Source organism: Panicum virgatum, chromosome 7K (assembly GCF_016808335.1).
Source record: "Panicum virgatum strain AP13 chromosome 7K, P.virgatum_v5, whole genome shotgun sequence".
Lineage (NCBI taxonomy): Eukaryota > Viridiplantae > Streptophyta > Magnoliopsida > Poales > Poaceae > Panicum > Panicum virgatum.
This window is the reverse complement of record NC_053142.1, coordinates 34,893,675-34,905,663: the sequence shown is the minus strand read 5'-3', so window position 1 is coordinate 34,905,663 and position 11,989 is coordinate 34,893,675. Positions and strand designations below refer to the sequence as shown.

Genomic DNA, 11,989 nt, shown 5'->3' with positions numbered 1-11,989 from the left:
CTGTTGTAGTTGGCCTACAGGCAACGGCCGGCAGCCTATACATGTCGACAGCTGGCATGACACAGGGTCGCACAGGCAGCGCCCAACTGGGGTGGACGGACGGCTTGCGTGGCTGTGGCTCGGGTAGCCACGACAACATTGCGGTAGTAAGAGGAAAACCATGCGTTTTGACAGTGAAACAGTGTCATACTTGATCAGTGTCAATAAAAATTTTATGAAGAATTTTATGATATTAAATATCATTAATTTTGCTGACATGTTATGATAGAATTTTATGAAATGTGAGAAGAGTTTCATCACCATGAAACTCATCTGACACAGTCTAGATAATTGTGGCTATAAAACTCTCGCTGAGACTAGTCTTAGTGCAGTGGTATGTTGATCGCATTGGAGCAGTTAAAGTTTGACATCGACGTGAAACCATATCGCCAGTAGCTAGGACACTGTCTTATCCGCCAGCATTAGGACATTTTCTTCTTGTTTCTCACCATCATCAATATAGCACGTGTAACATTAATTAGTAACATAACTGAACACTGAACACAGAGTAGGTATACATACTCCTTCTCTAACTGTCACAGTATCATGCTCTCCCCTCTGTTTTCTCCCCTCTCGAACTCTCTAGTCGCTACAGTTGAGAGAGGCGAATAGAGGTGGGTCTCTTCCTCGCCTCGGTCTCCTACTGGCGGGTGGTGTAGGTCGTAGGCTAGGTCCTAGAGTGTCTAGGGGTAGGTGTCCGGCGGCGGCGGCGTCGTGGCATAAGGTCCTCTCGGGCTCTTCCTCGCCTCGGCGGTGCTGCACTCCGACGCCGTCGACGAGCTCGTGGAGGTGGGTCTCCCAGCGTGGAGCCCTATGTACAAGAGTCTGCCGGCGGAGGCTTGTCGTCCTCAGTGATGGCGGCTGGATCTGGCCTTGTGCTTGGTCTAGGGTGCTTCGACAGCAGCGGGTGCTGTGGTTGGCTGGTGAGTGGATCGACCTCGACTTCCCCGCGGCACGTGTCGACGGCGAGGTTCGATCCATGGTCGGAGGAGCTCGGGGCGTGTCCCCGGCCGACGTTCTTTCATCGGCGTTTCTATCCCGGCCTTCGCGTCGGGTGGCTACTGCGGCTCCTTTCAAAGCTTTCATGCGATGGGGTTCCTCCAGATCTGGGGTTGCCTTGGAGCCTTCTTCATCGGTGGCGGCTGGCGACGGACCGACGGCGGCGGTCGCTGGAGGCTCCTGGTTCTCGAGGATTTCACATGGTCCCGGGACTTTTCTGTAATTTGTGCTTCTCTCAGGGGCCTCTGTGTAAGTTGGTTGGACAGCTGTCCTTGTATCCTCCTGCATATCTGTACTCGTACGCGTATTTGTATGTCTTCTTTAACCAGTAATACAGGTACGTTTAATCCAAAAAAAACTCAGTATCACACTCGTATACAATCTCCCTGTTGTACTGCTGTCTGCTGCTGCCGGCGACGGCGAGGAGTCCTTCACAGACTCTGCTTCGTAACAACACCGCCGTCCGTCTGTGTCACGGAGGACGGCAAGTAATCCGACAAGAACACCGCTGGGAGTCGACAAGAACACCTTCTTCTCTTCATCAAAATCCACGGGATTTGCCTTCTTCTCTTCGTCAAAATCAAAATCCACGGGATTTCTGGCATTGAACGCGACTAGTACGCGAATCTGGGCACGCAGCGACAGCTCGGTGAATCGGCGCTCAACTCCTCGCGCCGCCCAGCAAATAAAAGAGAGTCCAAGAAACCAGATCCCGAACCAAGAATCCCACCCCAACCCCCGGCGATGTCGGCGTCAGGCGGCGAGGAGAGGGACCGGTCTCGGCCGGTGGTGCTGGTGACGGGGTGCTCGGATGGCGGCATCGGGCACGCGATGGCGCGCGCCTTCGTGGCGGCCGGGTGCGCCGTCGTCGCCACGGCGCGGTCGCGCGGCTCCATGCGCGACCTCCAGGGCGACCCGCGGTTCCTGCTGCTGGAGCTCGACGTGCGGTCCGAGGAGAGCGCGCGCGCCGCCGTGGCAGACGCGCTGCGGGAGCACGGCCGCATCGACGTGCTCGTCAACAACGCCGGGGTCCACCTCGTCGCGCCGCTCGCCGAGGTGCCCATGGATGCCTTCCACCAGGTCTTCGACACCAATGTCTATGGTAAGTTTTATAAGGGGAAAAAACGCTTCTTTTGTTCTTCTTGCTGTCTAGTACTGCTTTGTTTGTTGGTAAAACCGTGATTGCGCTGATTGCGATGTTGTCGAAGGAGGACAGAATTTTAGATCCTGGAATCTGAACCGGCGATTAAAAATTCATGGACTACAAAGTTTTGTTTTATTGGATCTACCTAAGTAAAGAGGGAGGGATAGCTATCTGAACATTATTTACATGAGTGATTTTAAGATGTCAGGAAACAATGAATTTTATTTCATCACTGGGGAACTGGACCGTGTGCTATATAATTTGAGTGCTTGAATTGGTTATAGGATAATTTTAAAAAAAGATTTGGTTATAGGATTTATGTCATCCCGTGTCTAGTTGTGTGTGGTCCAATTTCAGATCATATTAAAGAGTCATGTTGCCAGATCTCCTTTGACTACGAAAAGGAATATTGGAGTTCATAAACACAGGATTCAGTAAAATCTGAACCAGTAATGTCAGGGGTTCAATTATAATTTAGAACCCCTCTTCTGTCATCACTGGCAAAACTTGTGCTAAAGATGCATGAACACAAGTGCAGCCAGGTCAATATGATGATGTTTGTTTTAAAACGGGGTAATAAAATTGTCTCAGGCTATGAGCTCCCTGGATTTCTTTTCTAATGTTGGAAAGGATAACCTCTTAAACTGTAAAGTTTTTTAAAGCACAAGAATTGCCAACTATTAGTTTTTGCTCTCTCATCATGGAGGTTAATTTTATCAACCAAAGTGACCGGATGTAATTCCAACTTTCATTTAACCTAGTTGAGCTGTTGAAGAGTTGAATAGTTTGTTGATTTCAATTGATGTGCTTAGATGGCTCGCACTTCTTTTGAGATACTATTATGTTCACAAGTTCTGATACAGTACTTGTTTGACTGCAAGATAACTTTTGCCTATTTTTGCTGTAGGTACAATGAGGATGATTCAAGCTGTTATTCCTCACATGATGGAAACAAGGAAAGGTACAATTGTGAATGTTGGAAGTATTACTGCTTTGGCACCTGGACCGTGGGCTGGTGTGTATTCAGCGTCAAAAGCTGCTCTTCATGCATTGAGCGATTCAATGAGGTACCTATTCTTATATTGACATCTTTATTTCAACATCAAAACCTGGAGCCAAGGATCACAGGGATCTAATTTGCTGTAGTAATTGTGCAGTCAGTTGTGTATAGGCATAAGAATTGGGGTATTGCTTCTAAATACCCTGTTTTAAATCTAAAACTCTGAATTTAACTGCTGGGAAATAAATAAAAGTGACATCTAGTAGCATTGGGTATTATTTTTAGTATTACTAATGACGTCTTTATGCAATTACTTTATCGCTGCTCTCAAGTATCACATCAGCTAATTTGATCATATGGCAAGGCAATACAATACATGCAACATGTGTCAGTTTCCAATATTCTATCGCTTGTTCTTATGTGGTTAAGTCTTTTTTTGTTTATTTGCGTTCAGAAAAAAGTCTTTTCTGTATAAATTTCTAAGAAGAGTCTTTTCAGTTTGCTAGCTGATGGTTTGGATTCTGTTTCTGTACCTCTTTCTTTCTTTCATAGTTGTCATTCTAACTTGATATAAACTCGACTTCACTGTAGGGTTGAACTAAGAAGCTTCGGCATCAATGTGATGATTGTTGCCCCTGGAGGAACAAAATCGAATCTTGGGGATAAATCTGCGGCTAAGTATGATCAAATCAATGAGTGGAAGTACTACAAGAAGTACGAGGAGTCGCTCCGAGCCAGGACGGACGTTTCCCAGGGCCCTGGGTCCACTCCAGCCGAGGAGCTTGCAAAGAAGGTGGTTGCGCTGGCTCTGAAGAAAAACCCTCCAGCTCTGTTCGCTTACGGCCAGTTCACTGCTATTCTGTCCATGCTGTATTACACGCCGCTATGGTTTAGAGACTACTTCTACAGGCTGGTCATGAAATGCTAGTGCCTGGAGGTATAGGAAATATAGCTGCTCAGGCCCAGTTCAGTCCGTAGTTCTCACATACAGTAGTATTTAGTATATTTGTAACAGAAATTCATACACGTTGATTTATTTGTAGCTATACGCTGTATACTTTTTTGGTTGCAAATGAAAAGCTCTCCTGGTTTCTGTGTCAGGGCTGTGAAACTGAGAACATGGTTATGGTAGATTTGTAGCTGCAAAAGTAACTGCTTTAATATGCTGATACTCTTGAATTTATTTCATTGAATTTTTGCGATAAGCTTCTTGTACAGACTACAGAACCAACAGTATTGGTTCTTCCAATTCAAGTGCAAAAATTGCAAAAGATCTTACTGACTCTGTCCCACGCTGAAGCGTCGCCTTGCCCGGCGCCGGCGGGTATGCCATCTCCAGAGGTAAATATCGCAGTCCCAGCTCCCAGGTACGGGACAGCCTAGTAACGGGCAGTCCATCCCTCTCGCCACAGACACAGAGGCAGTGACACCTGCTGGGAGGAGGACCCCAAGTCCGAATCACGAGTGGGAGTCTGCCGTCCACGTGGCGCCCGGCGGCGCGGCAGAATCCGGTGGCGCGCGCTCCCCATTGGCCGGCGCTCTATCCACCCTACCGCCGCGGAGATTTCCGGCCACGGGAGGCGGCGGATCCCTCTCGTGGCTGCCCCCGCGCCGCGCGCGCCACGGTTAAATATCAAACCGCCGTGACGTCTCCAGCAGAGCACCGCCGCCAGCCATCAGCCACAAACTCCGCCGCGCCACGGGAAGGACCTGAAGACTTGCTTGTCCGTCACCAGGCCAGGCCATGGCGCTCGCGTCCACCTCCGCCGCCGCCCCCGCGGCCGTGCTCAAGACCCCGTTCCTCGGGGCCCGGCGCGCGCTCGCCAATGCCGCCTCCGTCGCCGCCAGGCCCGCGCCGCGCCGCGCGCTCGTCGTCGCCGCGGCCGCCGCCAAGAAGTCGTGGATCCCCGCCTTCAAGAGCGACGCCGAGTTCATCAACCCGCCGTGGCTCGATGGCTCGTAAGTCACCTATCTCTTCTTCCTTTCCTAGCTTGTCGTCGGAGACAAAGAGGAGCTGGAACCGACGACGTGATTTCCACGCGCAGGCTCCCCGGCGACTTCGGGTTCGACCCGCTGGGCCTGGGCAAGGACCCGGCGTTCCTCAAGTGGTACCGCGAGGCGGAGCTGATCCACGGGCGGTGGGCGATGGCCGCCGTGCTGGGCATCTTCGTCGGGCAGGCGTGGAGCGGCATCCCGTGGTTCGAGGCCGGCGCCGACCCGGGCGCCATCGCGCCCTTCTCCTTCGGCTCGCTCCTGGGCACGCAGCTGCTGCTGATGGGGTGGGTGGAGTCGAAGCGGTGGGTGGACTTCTTCAACCCGGACTCGCAGGCCGTCGAGTGGGCCACCCCCTGGTCGCGCACCGCCGAGAACTTCGCCAACTTCACCGGCGAGCAGGGCTACCCCGGCGGCAAGTTCTTCGACCCGCTCAGCCTCGCCGGCACCATCAAGGACGGCGTCTACATCCCCGACACCGACAAGCTCGAGCGGCTCAAGCTCGCCGAGATCAAGCACGCCCGCCTCGCCATGCTCGCCATGCTCATCTTCTACTTCGAGGCCGGCCAGGGCAAGACGCCGCTCGGCGCGCTCGGCCTATAATCTGCCGCCGACGGTGCCGCGTGTACTTGTACGCATCGATAGATTCGACCACGATTGCGCGCGTGGTGACTGGTGAGGGACGTTAAGGCTGCGCATCAGATCGGTCAGGCGCAAGCGTCAATGGACATTGCATTGGATCGGTTGGATTATTGGAGGTGAAAGAAGAGCGCGTAGCAGCAAATGTATCTCTGTTCGTGGCTTCTTTTGGGTGGTGTGCGTCAATCGAATGGGGAGTTTTTTTTTTTCAATTTCGTATGTACCATGTAATGTATAGTCTGCATCGATCTCTGTAATAAGGCAGGATAAAGTGAGGACATTTCCTTGATCTCTTAGAACAATGCTAGATGTTATATTGGATTCGGTAATACTAAGGATCAGACGTCCGATGGATCGGACACCCTTCCCTGGAAGCTGAATTTGCGATGGACCGGATGTTCTCGACCGAGCGGTTGAATCCGCGACATGCTAGGTCCCACTATCAGATTCTCCGTCCCCTCAGATCATCGTTATCCTCTCTCTTTTACCACCATGTCCTGCTGGCTAGTGCATCCTATTTTGTATTTTCTTTAGCCAGATCGCGACGCCCCAAGAAACTCGCGGTTCCGGCGGAGGAGCGCGGCTACACAGGCAATTTCAGCGTCCCGGCCTGGAGCTCGCGAGCCTGGAGCAGCGAGGCTCCACGCTGCTGCTGAGCTGGCGGAGCGATGGCTAGCTACAGCAAGCTGCTTGTCAGCGTTTGGAGTGGCAGGCAAGCAGGAGCCGCGGTGGCACTCAATTTTTTTTCTCTCTTTTTCTTTTTTGTTTGTAAAGTTTTTTGGTGCAACTTTTTTGTTTGTTAAGTTTTTTGTTTCATATTTATTTCTAGAAAAAAGTTATATTTTCATAAAAATACTATATAAAGTTATCTTCTCATAAAAATATTATATAATTTTTTGTTTTGAATATTTTTTACAAAAAAGTGTGCCTGTTATGTTATATTTTTTTATCCAAATTTTGTCTCAATTTTTTCTCCATTTCTCATCCAACTTCTTGTTTGAATTTTCCCCTAAATTCTCCTTGATCGATTTTTTGCTTCTATAAACTTGTATTGTATAACTTTTCTTATATTTTTTGTTTCTAGAAATTTATTTTTGTATAATTTTTTACATAAAATTGTTATTTATTTCTGTTTATAAAAAATATTATAAAATTTTGCATATAAATTTTTTTACCATATTTGATGATAGAGGATTGAGGAGCACAGTAAAATGAACGGGAGAATGTGCGAGCTGCGTGGGACCCAAAGATAATGGGCGGGCACAGTAAAAATGGGATGATGGGTCATGTTTGGTTTCAACTATGAATTTTTTTTAAAAAAAGACGAATATATGTATGGAGTACTAAACAAAGTTTATTTGTAAAACTTTTTCACATATAGGTATAACTTTTCGAGATGAATCTAATGAACCAAGTTCCATTACGATTGTCTACAGTGATGCTACAGTAACCGCACCTAATCATCCCCTAATCGTGCGGTTAAAGACCTCATTAGTTACAGTACTACTACAGTATCATAGTTGTGGAGGTAATTTTATAATTAAATTTTATTTAATACTATTAATTAGTGGTTAAAGTACTAAAAATTTCCATCAAAACTTTTTCAGGAGCGAACCAAACACGGCCCATGGTCGTGTTTGGTTAGCCGTCAAATCAAAATTACATTAAAAAAATAAATATCCGCATGAAGTATTAAATAAAGTCTATTTCTAAAACTTTTTTAAGAATGGGTGTAACTTTTCGAGACGAAACTGATGACGGTAATTAATTGATGATTTGCTACAGTGATGCTATAGTAACAATCCTCTAATTACGCGATCAAAGACCTCATTACATTCATCTCGCGATTTACACGGGGGTTGTGAAGTTAGTTTTGTAATTAGACTTTATTTAATACTCTAAATTAGTGATAAAAAAAATCCATAAAATTCTAACCAAACACGGCCATAAACGCAGGACGGCGCTGGTCGGAGATTGACTGCTTCGGCGCTGTGTGTCAGGAGGAGCTGCTCCGGCCACCGCCACCCCTGCGCAAGGAGCTGCTCAGCTGCCGCTCGGGCGCCACGAGGAGCTGCTCCGGCCGCCCCTGCCCCCGCGCAAGGAGCTGCTCGGTCGCCGCTCGGGCGCCCGGAGGAGCTGCTCCGGCCACCATCTCCGCGCAAGGGCGAAGGGCGAGCCGCGCCGCCTGTCGGGCGGGCTCAAGAGCCTGGGTGTGGCCCCGCGCCAGCCGCCGCTTCCCACTCGCTGGCTGCCGAAGAGCACGGGACGAGTGCAGAGGAAGAAGATGAGGAGTTTGACGGCGCTCATTTTGAAAGCGTATGTTTAAAGTGTTTCAGATGTTCCCAATGAATGTTGCGAGTGTTTTACGTGGATGTTGCAAAAGTAGATCTAGATGGTATGATATTACATATGCTTTTTATGTGTTGAGAGATTTTTATCTAGATGTTGCATCTTGAACGAGAGATTTGAATGGTCAATGCAACATGAAACAGATATTACGACGGATTTTTTTTACTCGTGAACGGATAGTTAATAATTTTTTCCAATATTTTTTTGAATATTGCAAACATGGATTATTCATGTTGCAGGTGTCTATTTCTCTATATTGCAAATGTTATTCTTAATGTTGCCACGAACCAACGGAGCGTCCGATAGAAATTTTTTCATGAGACGTCCGGGCGCTGCTATTGAATTTTAACAAACTTTATGTTTTTTCTAAACAATGCTATGTGCATACCGACGTGGGCAGATTCCAACGTAAAAGAAGTTCGCGTGTAGGCTGTTTCTCCCACGACTATCTCATCTTCATTGTTTAACCAGCTCTATAAACTACGATGAAGTTAATTGTTTTGATTTAGTGTTTGGAAGAATTTGTGCCTTTCCGGCTATAGAGATGTGATATCTCGGTCCAGGACTTAATAGGATTAATAGAATATTCATATCAATAAGTTGCAATTTCTTTTCTAGAAGCCGGTCTCGAAAAAACTCCGAAGTTAAACGTATTTGGCCCTGAGCAATTTCGGAATGGGTGACCGTGGTGGTGGAGGGCAGTTGGTTGGCTAATGTTTGTGCAAGTCACCGGAGACAAAGGGGGACGGAGGAGTCCTCCCTAACTTTAATTTTAACACCGATCACTGACATGTGGATCTTTCCACGCGTTAATAACATAAATGCAGATCAAAATGTGCAAAGCAATATAATGGCTGAAATAGAAAAGGGGAAAGGAAAATAGATTGTCGGACCTTCATTTGTGGTACAAAAGCAGACATATTTGTGCTTAATAATATGTCAATATTTGAATGGACAGATCCCTTTTATCAGTGACGGATCTAGAAATAATTAAAGGAGTGCTGATTTCTTCTTCCTCTTCTTCTTTCTTCTCAAAAATTGAGGGGGAGGCTTCATGGTTTTTTGGGGTCTAGGGGGGCTCCCCTAGACCGAGTGCTGTCTCCGCCCCTGTCTCTTATCTTTCTCGGGTTAAAGAAACACACTAACATGATTAGACTTCGGGGGTTTTTATAGACCAGGATGCTTCCTCTTAATAAAATACGGTGGAATCATGGTACCCCACCGGTCGAGTTTAGATTTGGCCTCTTATCCAGTTCTAGCCAAGTTGGGGAGTGATGGAGGATTCTCTAAAAAGTTCAGGTTGGAAGAGGGATTTATCCAATGATGTAGGGTCGGATAGGAAGTTGCAATGTTGATCACGGTCCGGACGGTGAAAGAGAGAGGGAGTGAGTGAGAACGGCTCAGTAGGAGAAACGGAAAACCCTGGAGCAAGGCGTACAGCGATCATCTGCTTGACAAGAAGGCGGTTGCTGATTGCATCAGGAGAGGCGTTTCCTTCTGCCTGACATGATCCTATATTTATCTGACAGGCTGACACCTTGGAACGAACAAACTATTACTATAGTGTTTTGTGGGAATGTGTATCCTGTTGAGAATTTGGCTAACATGCAGGGGCAGCCGGGAGCGATAGATGTACAGGTTGCATGCAGCATCACTTTGCTTTACTCTTGCTCAACTCACTCCGCCTCACAAGACCATTGCACAACACCCCACACAGGTACACACCACCGGTCCACCTGTGGTTACAATTACAAGCGTCTGAATCTTCACCGTGCAGGCGTGCAGACTGCAGCGGCGTATGCGAGGATTCTTACGCTGCAGAGTTTCTTCCATCGTCATGAAGATAGAGCTCCAAATGAACAAACTTAAGTAGCCTGCTTATCTCTCACCAAAATAAAATCAAAAGAACTTGAGGAAATAATTAAAACGGACGCAGGTAATTAACATAGCACTCCACCTAGCCTTATCATCATTCTAACTAACTCACCACTCTAGCAGCGTCAGTCGTAAACCCCCCACTGCCAGATCGGGCTGTTCGTGAAGTCACTCATGTCCACGACGTCAGCGACCCCCAGCAGGCTGCGGAGGAGCACGTCGTCTTCGTGCGCCGGCGCGCCGCCGCCGTGCTGCAGGAGACCGTGGAGGAGCATGTCGTCGTGGTGCGCCACCGGCGGCGCGCCGCCGCTGTGCTGCCCTCGGTCGCCTCCGCCGACCGCCACCGCGCCCTTCGCCTCGTGCTCGCCGTCGTCGTCGTCGGGCCCCTGCAGGCATCGGTAATAGAGCCTCATGAGCTCGTCGATCGAGCTGCGGTCCGCATCGGGGACACACTCTATGTCCGGCAGCGCCAGCAACGCCTTGCCGACGTCGACGCCGCCGCCGCCTGCCGTGCCGCCGCTCTCGCGTCCGACCTGGCGCTTGCGCTTGTCGACGTGCGCCGCCGCAAGTGGCGAGTCGCCGCCGCCGCCTGCCGTGCCGTCGCTCTCGCGTCCGACCTGGCGCTTGCGCTTGTCGACGTGCGCCGCCGCAAGTGGCGAGTGGCCGCCGCCGGTGTCCGGCCCCCTGTCGTCCTCCTCCTCCTCGATCGGCGTGATCTGCAGGGCGCGCTGCGCGTGGCGGTCGAGCGCCTCCTCCCGCGCGATGACCTTGGACCAGGTCTCGGCGTCCCGGGCGCTCATCTTGTGCTGCAGCCGCTTGGACTGCCACACGAGCTTGCGCATCTGGTCGAAGCGCGGGGACAGGTGCTTGATCACCGCGCTCAGCAGCGAGATCTTCCAGGCCTTCTTGAGGTCGTGCGGCTTCCGGTAGGGCGGCGCGCCCTGGAGCGCCTGCGCCTCGCCCTGCGTGCCCCACCAGGGCTCCCGCCCCGTCGGCCACCACGGCGGCGCCAGGCCCCGGTCCAGGGGGAAGCTCCGCTGCGGGGGCTCGCAGTGCTGGATGAGCGCGGAGAGCAGCGACCCCAGCGTGCTGTCCTGGATGTCGTGGAGGCCGTGCAGGAACGACGCCGCCGCCGCCATCGGGCTCCCCGGCTCCGCTGCCTGCTGGTGGGCGGCGAGGAGCGCCAGCGGGCCGGCGCGGTCGAAGCCGACGTCGTCCTTCCACCAGCCGCGGAGGCTGTCGGAGGAGCCGGAGACGGGGACGCCGTCCTCGCCCACGACGCCGTACACGAACCCGCGCGCGTTGCAGGCCTCCATCATCTTGAGCATGTGGCGGATGACGCCGTCCTGCGCCCGGAGCATCGCCTTGCGCCGGTACCGGTTCTCCGGCGACTCCTCCTTGTCCTTGCTGGAGCTGGACGACGCCGCCAGCATCTGGTCGTCCTGATGAGCGGGCTGCTGCTGGTGGTGGCCGTCGTCGGGGTGGGGGCCCCGGCCGGAGCGGCCCTCGAGCTTCATGAGCAGAAGCTGGTCCTTCCACATGCGCTTCTTGAGGTCGGCGATCTCGATGGACTCGGAGCCCGACTCGGAGTCGCTGAAGAGCTCCTCCTGGCTCGTTTCCGGCACCGGCTCCTCGGCGGCGCGGTGGCCGGCCTTGCCCTTGGCGCCGGCCTCGTCGTCGTCCATGGCTGGCCTGCTGGCAGCGTGAGCAGCGGGCTTCTGGTAGTAGTCGACGCTCTCGCCGTTTTCCATGGACTCTCGGTCGGATGTGTGTCTGCTGTCAGTCTGTCACGGTGCAGTGATGCGATGCGGGATTTCACGGACGGGGGCTAGTGGTGATGACGGTCGATGGAGAAAGGTGGTGTGGGGCATGGCGGGGTAGCGATCCACTCCAGCATTCGAGCCCGGCTAAAAAGGTCCGGCCGAATCTCTGCGTGGCGCGGAGAAGGTTGT

General features: G+C 51.1%; 3 protein-coding genes across 4 annotated transcripts; 2 read left to right on the top strand and 1 right to left on the bottom strand.

Annotated features, from left to right (window-relative positions):
• Positions 1 to 1,401: 1,401 nt before the first annotated feature.
• Positions 1,402 to 4,282, top strand: LOC120642272 (short-chain dehydrogenase PC-15). The gene is made up of 3 exons (XM_039918732.1): positions 1,402 to 2,140; positions 3,090 to 3,249; positions 3,774 to 4,282. The coding sequence occupies exons 1-3, from the start codon at positions 1,783 to 1,785 to the stop codon at positions 4,108 to 4,110; spliced, it is 855 nt and encodes a 284-aa protein (XP_039774666.1). The 5' UTR covers positions 1,402 to 1,782; the 3' UTR covers positions 4,111 to 4,282.
• Positions 4,283 to 4,812: 530 nt separating this feature from the next.
• Positions 4,813 to 6,142, top strand: LOC120642273 (chlorophyll a-b binding protein CP24 10B, chloroplastic-like). The gene is made up of 2 exons (XM_039918733.1): positions 4,813 to 5,141; positions 5,228 to 6,142. Exons 1-2 carry the CDS (start codon positions 4,927 to 4,929, stop codon positions 5,775 to 5,777), a joined length of 765 nt encoding a protein of 254 aa, XP_039774667.1. The 5' UTR covers positions 4,813 to 4,926; the 3' UTR covers positions 5,778 to 6,142.
• A 3,662-nt stretch (positions 6,143 to 9,804) lies between these two features.
• LOC120642271 (putative ETHYLENE INSENSITIVE 3-like 4 protein) lies at positions 9,805 to 11,956 on the bottom strand. Of its 2 annotated transcripts, XM_039918731.1 has the most exons (2): positions 10,655 to 11,956; positions 9,805 to 10,423 (listed from the first exon to the last, which is right to left on the bottom strand). In XM_039918731.1, the coding sequence occupies exons 1-2, from the start codon at positions 11,786 to 11,788 to the stop codon at positions 10,163 to 10,165; spliced, it is 1,395 nt and encodes a 464-aa protein (XP_039774665.1). In that variant the 5' UTR covers positions 11,789 to 11,956; the 3' UTR covers positions 9,805 to 10,162. The 2 variants fall into 2 exon arrangements, with proteins under 2 accessions (XP_039774665.1, XP_039774664.1); XM_039918730.1 differs by having other exon boundaries at positions 9,805 to 11,956.
• Between the last annotated feature and the right edge of the window lie 33 nt (positions 11,957 to 11,989).